Below are 16,760 nucleotides of genomic sequence, written 5' to 3'. Positions count from 1 at the left end.
TTGTATATATGAAGTATGTGTTTCAGAACCATGTACAGATCTAAATAATATTGTATTTTCTTCTGGCTGCTGGATTCCATACTCAGGCAACAGTATTGAGCTTGTTCTTATTCCTCTCTTGTTTGGACTACAGATCAGAGATAAACTTGTTCTCTTTTCTCTGTGATACAAATGCCTATTCTTAACTTTTCAACAATGAGGGCAACAAATCTAAATAAATAATTTTCTTGGGTGTTTGGAAAATTCAATTTGTTTACAGAACCATAAGTAATTTATGAAATAAGATGAACAATAAAAGGAAGTCCATAAAAATGAACACAAGAACAGTACTGTTTAGTGTTGACACTCCCTGTCATAATAAGAGCATAAACTTTCTGAATCCATGCAATATACTTCTCTTGAATTCCAGCTTTAAGATACCTGAAATTGCATGATCTTTCCTTTGTCTGTAAAAACTTAATTTATAACAAATTATAATTCTGGGACAAAGAAGTCAAAAAGACAGTTACGAACTATTCATTTCCCCAAAATGTCTTATTAAGGTCATGATAGGAAAATGAAACTTCAATCATTTAGTATCCCTTTGAAAAAATAACTTATTTTGAGACCATGTTAGAATATTTCTTTCATTCACTGAGGTACACTGCAAGCACAACTTTTCCATTTTACCATGTTTTTGTTATTCCAGCCTCAGGATCAAAATAATCCTTTAGAACCATCATACAGTTTTTCATGACAATTAGTCCTGTGATTTCACCACAAGCAAAGTTTCATTAACCAGTCCATTATGGCTAGTCTCATGAAAGTCCAGACATAATAAATTCATCTCTCCCCCCCCCCCCGCCCCCACTAAATTGCAAAACAACTATTTGTATAAAAAGTGTCTTTTCATCCATGATCTGTATGATGCATCAAAGCTGTGTTTCCTCTCTGGTGTCTTGTCCAATGGCATTGCAGAAACTGTTTTTCCTGCTGGAGGCGCTATTTGGAACGTAGGACAATGGATCAGGGCGGATCAAATATCTACAAAACAAAACAAAAAGTGCCATACTATTTTGGTTTATCAGCCTTCACAAGGGGGGCAAATCCACCCCAAGTGCAATGAAACTTTATCCTAATTATTAATAGGCCAACATATATTATTTACTTTAAAACATTAATCATGCCAGTACACCTCCCCCAAAAAGAGTTTTGTGGAACAAATATCAACATCTTAAGAATAACTGCAAATCAAAGTAAAGTCAATTCAGCATAAGATAGGGATCCAAGAAAACACAGCTGTCTCATCATTCAAAGGCCTTTCTAAGTAGGGCTGCCACTGCCTTGTGCAGGCTCTCATAGAGTTTTTGAGGAAAAAGAGGAGGAGGAGGAGATTGAATTTATATCCTGACAAAGGGCTGAGTGACCTCATGTTCAATTCCATCTCCTTTCTGGTGTAACATGGAAAATTCTGAAAATTAGTTTCAGCATTTCCCCCCTTGGAGGTTACAAATACGCACAAGTGTAAAAGCATAATAAATACAGCTGTACTTAAAAAAGATATTCATTAGCTCCTATCAACATTATTTTGTGCACTGTGCTTTAATCAATAAGTATTGATATGTATTGTAATCCGCTTGCACAGTGGTCTGAACAAAGTCCAACCCTCACTCCCAAACACATCATCTTATACATTATAGTAGCACTTCCTCAATATGTCCACAGAGGGACCAGTTTAGGACAACCTATGAACCAGGTCCATGGCTCTTCTATTCAGATGATATGTCAAAAAATACAATTCTTTGTATTTGAATTCCTTACACAGAAAAGAAAGGATCACATTCTGAGTAATGTATTTAGGCTTCTCAAACCCTTCAAGCTTTTCTTTTACATCTACTTTCAAATTATCTTTGTGGATGCTGAAAGATCATCAAATATTTTATTTCACAAGAACTGAAAAAAGAACTACAAATATCAAAGTTCAGACATTTAATTTGACACATTTCTGAAATTAACAATTGTTTGGCCTTTCCTTAACTTGTAAATCCCCTCTTCTGTTTCCTGCTATATGAAAGTTTGCTTTGTTTTATTCTATTCTGCACATCTGTTAAGATAGCTTGCCTTAAGACTGAAGTGGTCCCTCATTGGTTGCCATATACTGCCATTCTGATGACAAATTTTAGCTCATTCTTTCTGTTGAGAAGGGACTGTTCCATTTAATGAACATGTATTTCTGAAGGCCATTGCATAGCAACTGAATCTGGAAGTTTTTCAGATTTTTTAAATCATTCATTTCCAACCAACATCTGTGCTATTTTACAATATACAGTTTTGCATATGCTATAAACATTATGCCATGTGTATGCTTAATAATGTTAGAAATGTGTAAAACTTCCTGTGAAATGTTGCATCTCTTAATGAAAACTAAATAATCTACCTTCCATCTAAACTCATACAGAAAGTGTTAAATTTCATCTTGAAATATGTTTTAATAGCATCGAGGGAGCTAAAGAGATACGATAAAATCTTTCTGAGAAATTTTGCTAGTGTTTTCGAGGCCCAAAGTAGATCTCATTAAACACATAACTGCTTCCTCCTTCCTCTATATTGAACTTGCCTGTGTCTTGATAAACAGAATATTGTGCATTCCTAAACTCCATTCACATCATTGGCTGATGATGGCAGGGATGAAAAAAAAACAGAACTTTCTGATGTCAGGACAAAGTTCTGCTTTACTCAGAAGAAGGAGGAGGTAGACATGCAGTTTAAAGCAGCTTCTATCTTCCTCAGAAGATATACATTCGGCAGATCAGAATCTAATGGTGGTCCCTGGTCTGAGGGATGTCTGGCTGCCCTCAACTAGAGCAAGGGCATTTTCTGCCCTAGCTCCAAACTAGTGGAACTCTCTGTTAAATAACATCCATGCCCTGCAGGACTTGTTGCACTTCTGCAGGGCTTGTAAGGCAGAGATGTTCTGCCAGGCATCTGACTGAGGACAGCAAAGGTTGCATCCTACTGACACACCTGCCCACACCTGTTTTTTTCACATGAGGCAGTGGCACTGCTGTAATTCTGAATGCCATCTTTTTAGGTTTATCAATTTTTTTTTAGCTTTACATTTTTAATCCTGTACTATAAAGTATAGGGTTGCCAAGTCCAATTAAAGAAAAATCTGGGGACTTTGGGGGCGGAGCCAGGAGACTTTGGGGGTGGAGCCAGGAGACCTTGGGGGTGGAGCCAGGAACAAGGATGTGACAAGCATAATTGAACTCCAAGGGAGTTCTAGCCATCACATTTAAAGGGACAGCTCACCTTTTTAAATGCCTTTCTTCCATAGGAAATAATTAAGGATAGGGGCACCATCTTTTGGGGCTCATAGAATTGGACCCTCTGGTCCAAACGTTTTGAAACTTGGGGGGTATTTTGGGGAGAGGCACTAGATGCTATACTAAAAATTTGGTGCCTCTACCTCAAAAAATAGCCCCCCCAGAGCCCCCAATACCCACAGATCAATTCCCTATTATTCCCTATGGGAATTGTTCTCCATAGGGAATAATAGAGTGCCTAGTAGACATTTCCCTCCCCCCACACACACGCTTTCTAAAGGAAGGGGAGGGCCTCCATACCAGGGAATCCCCCCTCGCTGCCCCCTCCCTCTCTCACAAACACAAACAAACACTTACCGCACTTGGTCTTTTTCCCTCTGCCTGCTGTGAAAACGAAAGCAAAGAAAGGGAGGGGCCGTTCTCCGAAGCCCTTCCTGTTTCCTCCTTCCTGCCCAGCCTTAAAGGGGCAGAAATTTTACAAACTGCTCAGGAGCTCTACACCAACATGAACCATTCAGGTATGTTCTCCCCCCCTCCACCCCCCACCCCCCCGCTTCCTGATTTCTGGAGACCGGGGGATGAAGCTACGAACCCAGAAGTCTCCCGCCAAAGCGGGGGGGTTGGGAAGCCTAATAAAGTATTATGTTGCAGACAGCCCTGCGCCCTGCTTTGGTGGGGGAGGGTGGTTAAAATACAATGAAATAAATAAGTACATACAAATTTTGGCAATAGGTAAAGATTTTTTATAATATCCAGCTTGTCCCTAAAATTGTTTACTTTCTTGAAATCCATGCAAATATTGTGGTCAAGTACAATTCTCCAGATGTGTTTTGAAACTTGCATTCAGAATTCCTTTTATAATATCTAAAGGAGGGAAAAACACTTCAGGGAAGGAAACCATACATGAAAGCAATCAGATTCAAAAGAGAAAATATATAATCTTGACTATATGAAAGCACAGACAAGAAGCTTGAGGGATCTTATCTTTTATGGTTTCAACTTACACAACGTCATTCAGCTCTAGCCGTGTGTCTGGTGAAGGATTGATCAGGATATAAGACAGGGTGTTTTGATGATCATTCATTTCATCTACAGAACAAAAATACACAGAGAGATAGAGATTAAAGGATGTGTCAGATCACCTGGTTCAAATATGAGGATTCAGCTTGGATCTAAGGTGGGTCATACTAAAAATTACCTTCATTATTTTCTTTAGTTTTTTTAAAAAAATGAAGACTGGGAGAGAAAGGGGGCAAGACAAGGAGAATGTAGTTGGTGAAAAAATATGTAATTAAAAAGTGGATCTCATGTTACAGATTGGGGTTCAGCTCTGATATTACATCTGAGAAGGTTGAAGACAACTCTTTGAGGTTCGTTACATGCTTTTGTTGACTCCATTATTACATAAGGAGAGCCCTGCTGGATCAGACCAATTATTCATTTAGCCCAACATTATGTTTCCTTCATTGGCCACGCAGATTTACAGAAGGTTCACAGCAGGGGTTTATAGAGACCAAAGCTTTCTTCCATCACTGTCACCCCTTCACACCAACAACTGGCAATCAGAGGTATACCGCATCTGACCCCATTTAACCATCCTAGCTAATAACTACTTTTGTACCTATCCAACATGAATTTATCAAATCCTTTTTTTGAACCAGATAAAACAATGCCCACAGCATTATATAGTAATGAGATCCACATTTATACACTGTTGGAAGAAATACTTTGCTTTGTCTGTTCTGAATCTATAGCCAGTCAACTTCATTGGATGCCCTAAGTTCAAGTGTTTTGAGAGAATGAAAACATTTCCACTGTTTCCTGTCCATCTCTTCTATTACGTTCTTTTTACTTGTTTCTTTTTGTTCCTAATCTTTTTTTTTTTAAAAAGACCCGAACTATTTAGCGTAATCTCATGGAGAAAATGTTCCAATACTTTGATAATTCTGGTTGCTCCTTTCAACACTTTTTTCAGCTCCAGTATATCCTTGTTTAGATGAGGAAACCAGAACTATACACAGTGTTCCTAAAGTAGCAGCATCAGAGAGCTATACAATGGCATTAGTGCATTGACTGTGATAATTCCAAGAACAGATCTTACCTTTTTCACCACTGCCACACATAGTTGACCTTTTCATTGAGCTTTTCTCAATGACCCTAAGACCTCTTGTTTTAAGGAAAACAGAGGAATTGGGGGGGGGGACTCTTTCATCATAAAAAAGGTACTTAATAAACTACCCCTAGATGAAACTTAACTTTCCTTTTAACGTAATAATTGAGCACAATTATAGCACAATCTGAAACAGAATTATAGTTTTCCTAAGCAAGCTGATTTTGATAAAGATAGAAGGATGTGACTGTGCTTAGTGCTGCACTGTTTATCACAGAAGTTTCAGGGCTTTCTTTTGTAGAAAAAGCCCAGCAGAACTCATTTGCATATTAGGCCATATCCCCAGATGTCACCATTATTTCACACAGGGCTTTTTTTGTAGTAAAAGACCAGCAGGAACTCATTTGCAAACTAGGTCACACCCCCTGATGTCACCATTGTTTTGCACAGGGCTTTTTGAGTAGAAAAGGCCCAACAGGAACTCATTTACATATCACCCACCCATCCCCCGAAGTCAAGCCAGCCAGAACTGCATTCTCATGTGTTCCTGCTAAAAAAAAAAAAGCCCTGGAAGTGATTCTTGGAAGATATGCAACTTTCAATACAATTTGAAACTGACAATACCTAACACAAAAGGAAATGTGGTGTGGTAGGATCTAAACCTGTCTTTGTGCTTCTGCTTCACTAGCTTCAGCTAGAAGTGAGGGGATGTTTTTGTCAATTCCTCCTTCCCACTGCTGCCTTCAGACGCCATCCTATTCTGTTCCTGAAGATCCTTTGACATTCAGCAACAGGTTTCTCTTTTTTGGGGTGGGGGGTAAGCAGGGAACTGCAGCTATAAGCAGGTGGTGAGAAAACTGTGTTCCATAAGCAAAGTTCTCTGAAGTTTATAGGATCCAAGGTGAGAGAATAACATTTAGAGAGAATTAGTAAAAGCTAAATTGTAACTGAATGCGTATAAACCCTATGGTTTTATTTTGGAAAGTCATGTGGATGATGTGGGTGAAGCAGGACTTCAGTTAGGGAAGGGCTTTTGAGCAGAACTTGCATTCTAGTGATGTCACTTCCGGGGCTCACTGAACCAAAACTCCACCTTTTCCTGTGATGTCACTTCCAGGGCACTCCCTCAAACTTGCCTCTTCTTCTGAAGTAACTTCATTTTCAGAAAAATCTCTCTGAAACTCATGCTGAGCCAAAATGGGGGTGGAAAGTGAGTGGTCCTCTCTTTCCACTTCCACACCTGCATGCACCTATCTGTTTGTGTGTTCTTCTCCATCTTGCAAGCACTCCTAATGCCCATGTTCAGTTCCCTGCACCACCTACACACCCCTTCCTCAACAGCACCGGTCAGTGTATGCAGTTGAGAGTGCTGTTGCCATTGCCATCAGGAATGACAGCACTGTGTATCACCCACACTGGGCCCTAGCAGCTGCTCTACCTCAAAATATGCTGACACATTTAGTAGGCCCTTCCTTCAGCTGCTACTATGGGAACCCTGACTCAAGCTATAACCAAGCTTGCTTGGTTTCAAGGAAATCTTTCGACAGCTATTTTTCATACTTTTCTTTGGCTGAAACACTGGGAAATTGCTGTGAAAGGTAGCAGAGAATTGTACTGCAATTAATGAATTAATTTCAAGTTATATGAAGTTCATACAAGCTTTTCTGCAGTTATCCCAAGAAGCATATTTATGAGGGGCTTGCAGCTTTTTACCGGCTGTGTTTCCCATGCCTTTAAAAGCAACCTGTTTTGCAGATATTTAGCCAGTGAACTTCTTTCATCCTTTTTAATATCTACAGAAGGAGTTTAATTTTGATGTCAGACAGCTGTTAAAAGCAGGACCAGTGAAATGGTGCCAAGTTCATAGTACCATCACTTCCAGTGCTGTTGAGATATACTGCAGTAATCTCCAATAATCTCTTTCTGCCCCACACCTCTCACTCACTCACACAGAAATCTCATAGAAAGGCCAGCTGGCTACAACTGGGGGTGCCAATTTTTCATTGGCAGAGCTCCTATATCTGCAACAACAGTTTAATTAACAGAAAAGTTTCATCCAGTAAAAATGGAAGGAAAGAAGGAGAAAGGGAAAGAATGAAATGGAACACAGAGATGGGGGAAGGAAGGAAGCCAAACAGAGCTCAGGCTTTGCAGCCTATGTCAGTCTTCAAGGCTAACTTTTCTCTGCACAACAGAGATGGGGGAAGGAAGCAGAGCAGAGGTCATGCTTTGCTGGGGGCAAGGCTAGGTTTGCTGGGGCAGGGCTAGCTTTGACTTTTCTTGTGACCCGGTAGTGAGGCTTCCGTGGCCTGGTACAGGGTCACAATCCTGCAAATGGGAAACACTGCTCTATAGGCTTTCCTGCCTCCAATACCTATCCAATAAAAGAACAGACAGACCTAGTGAAAGAAACCTCTACTTCTCCACTTTTATGTCATGTTATAAAAGCCACTCTTATAACAATTGCTACTGTTCTGTGATTGAGCTTGATGACTGTCCGGTAATGTAAGTGTCCTGGCTGTGTCTGGAAATGTAAGTGTCCCAGCACCACCCACAACCCCCCCCCGAACCAACGCGGGTCCCCCGGCTCGCCAGCAGAGGCCCCAGATCCACCCCGCACCCCCAACAACAGCAGCATTCAGTCACGGTGACCCCCACCTACCTGGGAGGGAGAGGAGTCACTGTCTGCCGCCGTGGAGGCAACAGCCCCGGAAAGCGGGGGAGGAGTAGGGTCCAGCCAGGAGGCAAGGACAAAGAGCTGCTGTGCAGTTGGACGGGCCCACTCCCACAGCAGAGCGTGGGATCGCCTGGCCTCCCCTGGGGCTCTGTGGGCCAGTGAGCCACCTGAGGAGGAGGGGAGAGAAGCCAGGTTCCCAGAAGCATGTTGCTTCCAAAAGAGTGGCCAGCTACTGCCGGCCCCCGACGAGGGAGGGGGCTGCTGGGCGTTTTCCCTAAAGAAGAGGGGCGGGGCCTAAGGAGGGAACTACTGGGGAGAAGGCATGGGAGCTGGGATGGGGATAAAAGGAGGGAAAGACAGCCAGTGGAAGGTCGATGATGCCAGAGGAGTAGTGCTTGAGCCAGAGACGGAGCGAGCCTAACCGGCAGAGAGAGAGAGAGGACTCAAGAGACACAGGCCAGCCAGAGGGGTGACAGGGTGCAGTAACCTGGCCCACCACCCTACCCTGAGACCTCCCAGCCACCCCAGGGTAGGGTCCCAGGGACCACAGGGCAACAGCTGCACGAGGGGCGAGGCCCCCGGACCAGGCGGGGCATGATAGTAAGAACGAGAAGCTATCATGGGAGGAACACAAATGTTATACGAAGAACCAGATTTGTATCAGAAACTGGACTAGGTGGGGAAGCAATAGGCAGAATTAGCCAGGGCTTTTTTTGAGCTGGAATGCATAGGAACGCAGTTCTGGCTGGCTTGGCATCAGGGGGTGTAGTGTAATATGCAAACAAGTACCTAATATGCAAACAAGAGCCAGTTTGGTGTAGTGGTTAACTGTGCTGACTCTTATCTGGGAGAACCGGGTTTGATTCCCCACTCCTCCACCTGTACCTGCTGGAATGGCCTTGGGTCAGCCATAGCTCTCACAGAGGTTGTCCTTGAAAGGGCAGCTGCTGTGAGAGCCTCTCAGCCCCACCCACCTCACAGGGTGTCTGTTGTGGGGGGAGAAGACATAGGAGATTGTAAGCCGCTCAGAGTCTCTGATTCAGGGATTCTGCCATTCTTCTTCTTCTGGGCTTTTTCTACAAAAAAAGCCCTGAAATTAGCCATGATTCTTTCTATGTGATTTCTCCCACACAACTTCTACATTCTTCTATTACCAGAGCATGATGGGATGAAAGGAACTATAGGGAAAGGCAACCCTACTGCTACAATAATGCAAGAGCTCTTTTCATATGTTTCATTTCACCAAAATAACAAAATGATATTTTTGACCTCTCCAGTTTTATTTCACCCAACACACCACTACACAAACCCAAAGATATATCTGTCTTTATAGAACAGTAAATCATACCATATCCTGTTGTTGAAAGTCCCAAATGTTTCATTCTGTTTTTCACCAGTTCAGCAAGTTCCTGTCTTTCCGACCTTCTGTAAAGATTCATTCTCTGTTGGCTTATTTTCTCTGCAGTTTTTGCCGAGTGCTTGGGCACTTTTCGGCTCAGCCGTCGAGCCCACTGCATACTTTTCCGTCTTAACAAAGGATGATCTGACTGATCGCTGGAGGTTGAGTTACGATGGTTGCTACGGTAATTAAACTGGTCTTTATTCTCCTTGGTGTCCTCCCATTCTTCCACACTGATAGATATTTGAGACTTCAAAGAAAAAACCCATTCCGGAAATTAAATCCTTTAGGAAATGCTTTCCCCTTGCTGCAAAGAAATAATTGTAACTTCACAGTCTCCCTCACTGCCCCCTTCTATCTTTCTCCACCCGGTTGTGCTACTTGTTAAAGTCAGTATTTGCCATACTGGATCCCTACTATAAACCATATAAAACAAGAAAAGCTGTCTGTTTCTTTGGACCAACCTATTGTATCAGCCATGAGAACAAGATAAGAAGGGTATGGATTGGTGGTACTGAAATCACTGAAGACCACATAGCATCAAGTGGATGGTGTTGATGAAAGAGTATGCAGAACACAGTGATAATTAAACACTAGCAGCACTATAAAAGGTAAAGGTAGTTCCCTATGTAAGCACCGAGTCGTTACCGATCCCTGGGGTGATGTCAAATAATGATGTTTTCTTGGCAGACTTTTTACAGGGTGGTTTGCCATCGCCTTCTACTTACTATTTATGCTTTCCCCCCCCAGCAAGCTGGGTACTCATTTTACCAACCTCAGAAGGATAGAAGGCTGAATCAACCTTGAGCTGGCTACCTGAACCCAGCTTCTGCTGGGATTGAACTCAGGTCATGAGCAGAGTTTGGACTGCAGTACTGCAGCTTACCACTCTGCACCATGGGGCTCCAAACAGCAGCACTATATAAGCCTTCAAATATTTTTGTGTATTGATTCATTTCCTGATGCATAAGCCCTGACCTGGAAGGCCAGGTCAAGCTTTATCTTGTCAGAGCTCAGAAACTAAGTAGGGTCAGTCCTAGTTAATACTTGGATGGCAAAGTGCCCAGATAGTTCAGGGTTGTTCCTTAGAGGCAGGCATCAGCAAACCACCTCTGTTCTCTCTTGCCCAGAAAAAACTACGGGGTTGCCTTAAATTGGCTGCAACCTGATAACACTTTCTGCCACCAGTACCTCCTACTTTATTGTTGTTCATTCTACCTTTTTTGAACAGCAAACACTGGAATTTTGCCTATATGGGCAATGACTTGTATCCAACATGATCAGCTGGTGGAATGAAACAGATGCTCCAGATAAAAGTGGGCATACATATTTTAAGTAAGTAAATAAGAATGAGAGTATCTAGCTTCCTCTCCCACTGCAACTCATGAGGTTCCCTGACAATTTGTTAGGGGGAGGAGTCAACACACTCTCTGAAATGACACAGGGAGCCAAATGGAAGTCTGTAATGGGAGGCAAGAATCTCCCAAAGTTGTCGATCTCTTCCAAAGTCTGCAATGGGAGGCGAGAATCTCCCAAAGTTGTTGATCTCTTCTGATGCCTTTCTGTCATCAGAAACAAGCAGCATGATACAAGCCAGTATATTTACAGCACCAATTCAAGAAATGGTGCTGCAGGAAACGCTGTAAGCTAGAAGTTGGAGGGGTTCAACAGGTAGAAACAATCCAAATTCTGGAACCTGTTTTGGGAATCTGTCCAGAAATTTAGGTTGAGTTTTACTTGAAGCTGCACATTCAGCCCTTCCAAACTGCATTTCTGGCTTCGAATCATAGGCCAACAGAAATCTTGATGATTCTATGTGGCTACCAATTTGTACAAGGAAAAGAGTGAGGTCAGAATGGGGGCAACACAGGCTGAGAGCCCAGCATGCCATCTGACAGCAGCAGAAATGTATGCTAGCTTTACAAATTAATTTTGACACATTAACATATATTACACTAATGAAAAACTATGGTACTTGGTTATGTCTAATGAGTATACATGGACAGAGAGCTAACACAATAAAGCAGGGGTGTCAAACTCATTTGTTATGAGGGACGAATCTGACATAAATAAGACCTTGTTGGGCCAAGCCATGTCGGGCTGGGCCATGTGTGTACCTATTTATGATTAGGTAGCAGAGATACAAACTTCATAAAGGACACGGACAAAGATTTTTTTTTTAAAAAAAAACCCTGATAACATCCTTAAAATATTAGCAGTTATTGGTCTTAAAGATGCTTCCTTTGTATTTCTCCCATGGGGCCCAGGGAACTGGGAAAGAAAGCTCTGGCTCTTTCCTTCCCCAGGGAACCAGGAGGGGGAGGAGCCTCAGCCAATAGAAGGAAGATATGCTTGGCTCAGTAGCTCTGCTGTGCCTGGCAAAGCAAGCTCTCCCCCCCTTCCTCCCCAAGGGAGGAGCCTCAGCCAGTGGAGAAAACAGAGGTTTTGCTCTGTATCTCCTGGCAAAGCAAGCTGTGATGCAGAAGGAAGCATGAGAGAGGGAGAAGGAAGCAGATGACAGCCAGTTGGTTGGGAGCCTGATAGGAGTGCTCTGTGAGCCTGATTTGGCCCCTAGGCCACATGGTTGACACCCTTGCAATAAAGGGAGACTTAGCGATGTTGGGGAGGAGGACTACATCTCTGTGTTTCATTTTGTTCTGTGTGTATGACTTTCTATAAGAGATAGTAAAAGAGTACAAGCAAAGCACACCAATAGCAGGGAACATGTTCTTTTCAGCACAAAGCCAGCTAGAAAACCAGACTGTGACAAAAAGACTAATTCTCTAGAAGCAATACAACATTTAAAGTAGAATAAGACATTAGCAAATACAACATGTATAAAGTGAACACTTAATGCCATACACATAGGAATGTTATATAATGCAGCAACATTTTACCATCCTACAGGTAGAGAGAAATAGTCACAAAAAATAAGTCCCAAGGACTCCAAAACAATATAATAATCCAATGTCCCTCTATTATTAGGTGCTCTTAATCACTACACCATGCTGGCTGGACATACCATCCAGGGTTCTGTCCATATTGCAGTGTAACATCATTGGAAACTTGTATATGCGATGAATGTACACAAATGCATTGGTAGCCATTAGCGTATGCATACTGACTTATATCACAGTACTTCTTTCCAAAGAGGAAAGACACTTCCTGGGAAGAATATTTTCAGCTTATAGGGTACCTGGAGAAAGGGAGTTTGCATTATGTCAAGGGGGGGGGGGGGGCGGTATTGATTTTTCATCTCACTCAAACTGCTTTGATAATGAAAACAGGGAGAATGTATCGTATATCTTACGTTTTGATGTTTTGTGACTGATATGTTATTACATGCCTGTGCTGTATAAGGATAACTTAAAAAAAATTAAAAAGGGTGGGAAAAAAGGAAAGGCACTTCTGTCATCAGAATAGGGGGCCAATTCCCCTTTCCACTACAGGTCTATGTTGTTCATGATTGCAACAAAAACAACCACTTTTCAGAGTGGGGAGGGAAGGCCCAGTAGTCTTCAGTGGAATAGGGAAGTGGGAAAGTCTCACTTCCTGAGCACCACTCCACTAGTAGACATTTTATACAAGCCACTGACTACAACATTACAAATTAGCATATTTTCAGTGCCAATATATGCCATAAACATAGGCTTTTCAAACCTCCCGCCCTGGCGGGGGACCCCAGGATTAGCCCCCTTCTCCCCCGCTTTCCAAAAATCTGGAAGCAGGGTGGGGGGTATGGCATCTGGGAGCGATTCCGTTGTGAGCAGTTGCTTAAGGTGGAGAGCTCAGTTCCTCTGCACGAGAAGAGCCAAGCCGAGTCCAGGAACACCTTAAGAGACCACCAAGATTTTTAGGGTTATAAACAGCTTTCAAGATTCAAAGCCCCCTTCGTCTGATCTTCTGAAGGGAACTTTGGTTTCAGTCACGCACACAAAGGTAGGAGGGCCTCCTGGAGCGGGGCGGGGGGGAGTGGTAAGTTAACTGCATACTGCCTAGCCCTTGTAAGATTGCCGCTGCCCCCCCCCCCACCCGCGCTTTCTGGCTCCTCTCTTTCACTTCCCAATCCCAGCGTTTACACAGAGAACCTGCTGGGATCAATTTGTAGCCGTTTTGCATTCCACAGGCTTCTGTCATCCCACTTCTTCATAATCTTCTTCTTTTTGCACATTTACTTGGAAGCAAATCCCAGTGTTTCAGCTGAGCTTACTCCCTACTAGACTCAAGAAAGTGCCTCTGTTTCCTGCTGAAGAGAGCTGCCCCAACCTTGTGCACGCTGATTTGGGAGCACTCTTTGAAGTAGGCATGCTGAATTAAGGCTGCTGTTCTAAGCAGTGTTACTGGGTGAACTTGCCTTCTGAGCTTACGGTTGCCAATCCCCAGGTAGGGACAGGGGATCCCCCGATTTGGAGGCCCTTCCCCCACTTCAGGGTCATCAGAAAGAAGGGGGGGGGAAATGTCTGCTGGCCACTCCATTATTCCCTATGAATATCAATTCCCATAGAATAATGGATAATTGATCTGTGGGTATCAGGGCTCTGGGGGGCTGTTTTTTGAGATAGAGGCACCAAATTTGTATCATAGCATCCAGTGCCTCTTCCCAAAATACCCTCCAAGTTTCAAAATGATTGGACTAGGGGGTCCAATTCTACGACCCCAAAAGAAGGTGCCCCTATCTTTCATTATTTCCAAAGGAGGGAAGGCATTTAAAAGGTGTGCAGTTCCTTTAAATATGATGGCAAGAACTTCCTTTGGAGTTCAAATATGCTTATCACGCCCTTGCTGCTGGCTCCACCCCAATGTCTCCTGGCTCCACCCCCAAAGTCCCCAGATATTTCTTGAATTGGACTTGGCAACCCTACATAAACATGGATTAACTACCCTTTCCTATTTCTTTCCTTTTCCTACAACAGCTCAGGGCTTTAGCTCATTGAGCCAATAGGGGGAGGAATTGAAGCATGGGACAAAAATACTTACTTGTGAAGCCATTTCTCGAGACTGACATAAAGTGGGGGACCAAGGGGGAGGGGGAGGAAAGAAAACAAAACACTGTTCAAACAATACTACCCAAACAGGAAACACACAGAGACAAGTTTTAGTGGAGATACTACTATGGTAGCATATATGGATACACACAATTTGATGTTTGTTTTAGTGTGAAATATACTTGCTGCTTCAATTTGCAGTAATTTGAACACACAACTGGGGAAGGTGAGCTCACATATGCCATCTTGTCCCATGCTTTAAAAGTGGCCATTGATTGCCATGACCTGGATAGCCCAGGCAAGCCCGATCTCATCAGATCTCAGAAGCTAAGCAGATGGGAGACCTCCAAGGAATATCATGGCTGGGATGCAGGGGCAGCAATAGCAAGCCACCTCTCTGAATGTCCGAGCCCCATTAGGGGTAGCCAGAAGTCAACCATGACTTTCAGGCATGCACACACACATGTATGTACACAGAGAGAGAGAGAGATACCAAAAAAATGGCCATTGATCCTGCTATCAAGCTACATAAATTATGATTTTTACAACAGGTATATGTATCTCATTTACTCCATGTAACTCAATCCCTGCAACAACAATGAACACTTGAAAAACAGATTGGTAGAAACCATGCCTTATGTCAAATGGCTCACTTCCATATCTGTAGTTTAATATCAGCAGTCCTCTTAAAACTGGGAACTGCATTTAATGTTGAAACAATAAAAATGTAAAACGGGAGGAAGGAAGGGAAGGAGATAGGGGAGAGGAGCAAAAAAAGAAAAAGAAAAGGGGGAGGGAAATAAGAAAAGTGTGGATGGGCAAAGGCTGTGAGGGAGAAACATAAAAAAAAATAGCTGAGGGAGAGAAGGAAAGGGGGAGAGACTACAGAAACAGAGACAGGCAAAGAGGAAAAGCAACAAGGAGAGAGGAAATGGGATCTCCCTTGCTCTCATGCTTGTTCTGTTATATGTTGATGTTATATTATTTTCCAAGTTGTAACTTATCTCTTCAGATCAGACCTACCGTAGTTCACAGACATAGCACATTCAAGTTCTACAATTCAGTGCACAGAAGAGGTGGTAAAAACTATTCCTGGAAGGTACCACTTTTGATTGGAATGGAAACTTATTGATTATGCCATATATTTTGTAAAATAAAGTTCTTAGTCCATAGATGTCTGGAAGAAAATATCTAGCTTACTCTTCTTCCTGTCATGCAAGTTTTGTAAATCCTGCGGTGGGGGTGGAAGGCATTCAGTCATGTGACCTGTAATATAAAGTGGTGCAGTCCAAAGACAGTTTTGCCGGCTAATGACCTGCTTGTGCCAATTAGGTCAAAATCTTTGTTCAGCACAAAGTTCATTCTTTTGGGTCTTTCTAGATCTAAGATGTTTAGGATTACTACTAACATAATAGCCTGTGATTCCGACTTTGATTCTCCAAATAATAGGCTCAAAAACAGTTTTCACAGTTGTAAAAAAACTCCATTCTTTTAAAAACTGAGAAAGAGTTATTGGATTTTGATTATAGTGATATTGAAGGCAAATCTGCACTGTCCAAATTATGGGGAAATGCCTATCTTGTTTGGGCAAGAGTAGGGCTACAAGTATTGCACTAAAAATAATTTTAAAAATTGCTCAAGATTTCATATATGGCAGAAAGAAACAAAGCTGGAGATTTCATTTCTTCACTCAGCCTAATTTTTGAGATCTCAGAATGGTTTCATAAAGTAAGTTTTTCTCTCTACATCAGAAGTTCCAAGTTCTCTTGGCAAATGTTTACCAAGACAGCATAATATGAACTGAGTGTTTAAGATATAGCCAACAGCAGTTTCTCTTTTAACAAAAACAGGAAGAATTTAGGAGGAAGGGCCATGGTTCAGTGGTGGAACTCATGTTGTAGAAGCTGAAGGTCCCAAGTTCAGTTCCTGGATTCCCAGTTAAAGGATCTCAGATAACAGGTATTGGTAAAATCAAAATCCTTCTCTCTCCCTGAAGCTCTGAAGAGACCAAACTAGATGAACAAAGTCTGACTGGATATAAAGACGCTTCCAAACAATCAGTAGGGGTGTGAAAAAAAAAATAATCATTTATTTCTGGGTTCAGGTATATTGGACCCCACCCCTCAAAAAATCAGTATTGCCAGTATCCCCAAATTTCAAATACCAGTATAGTATTTGGATTTGGGCTGCTCCACCCCCAACCATTATTCCCTATTGGGAATGGCCAGGGCAATTGTTTTTTAAAGGTACAGTTGTTTCTAAAGGTTTATGGAGGGCTGGGGGA

The 16,760-nt window shown here is 42.4% G+C and overlaps 1 protein-coding gene across 5 annotated transcripts in view; it reads right to left on the bottom strand.

Annotated features, from left to right (window-relative positions):
• Nucleotides 1–471: 471 nt before the first annotated feature.
• Nucleotides 472–16,760, bottom strand: part of KCNT2 (potassium sodium-activated channel subfamily T member 2) — a 364,082-nt gene continuing 347,793 nt past the window's right edge. For 3 of the 5 annotated variants that reach the window (XM_060232364.1, XM_060232366.1, XM_060232369.1), the window contains 4 exons: nt 14,469–14,489; nt 9,441–9,741; nt 4,310–4,394; nt 472–1,023 (listed from right to left, as the gene is read on the bottom strand). In XM_060232364.1, the coding sequence (XP_060088347.1) occupies nt 912–1,023; nt 4,310–4,394; nt 9,441–9,741; nt 14,469–14,489 (519 nt within the window). In that variant the 3' untranslated portion in view covers nt 472–911. The remainder of the gene's footprint in view (nt 1,024–4,309; nt 4,395–9,440; nt 9,742–14,468; nt 14,490–16,760) is intronic. The other 2 variants (XM_060232365.1, XM_060232367.1) reach the window with 1 other exon arrangement.

Source organism: Heteronotia binoei, chromosome 2 (assembly GCF_032191835.1).
Source record: "Heteronotia binoei isolate CCM8104 ecotype False Entrance Well chromosome 2, APGP_CSIRO_Hbin_v1, whole genome shotgun sequence".
In the NCBI taxonomy this organism is placed as follows: Eukaryota; Metazoa; Chordata; class Lepidosauria; order Squamata; family Gekkonidae; genus Heteronotia; species Heteronotia binoei.
Note: the sequence above shows the minus strand (reverse complement) of the source record. Positions and strands in the feature narration are given on the sequence as shown.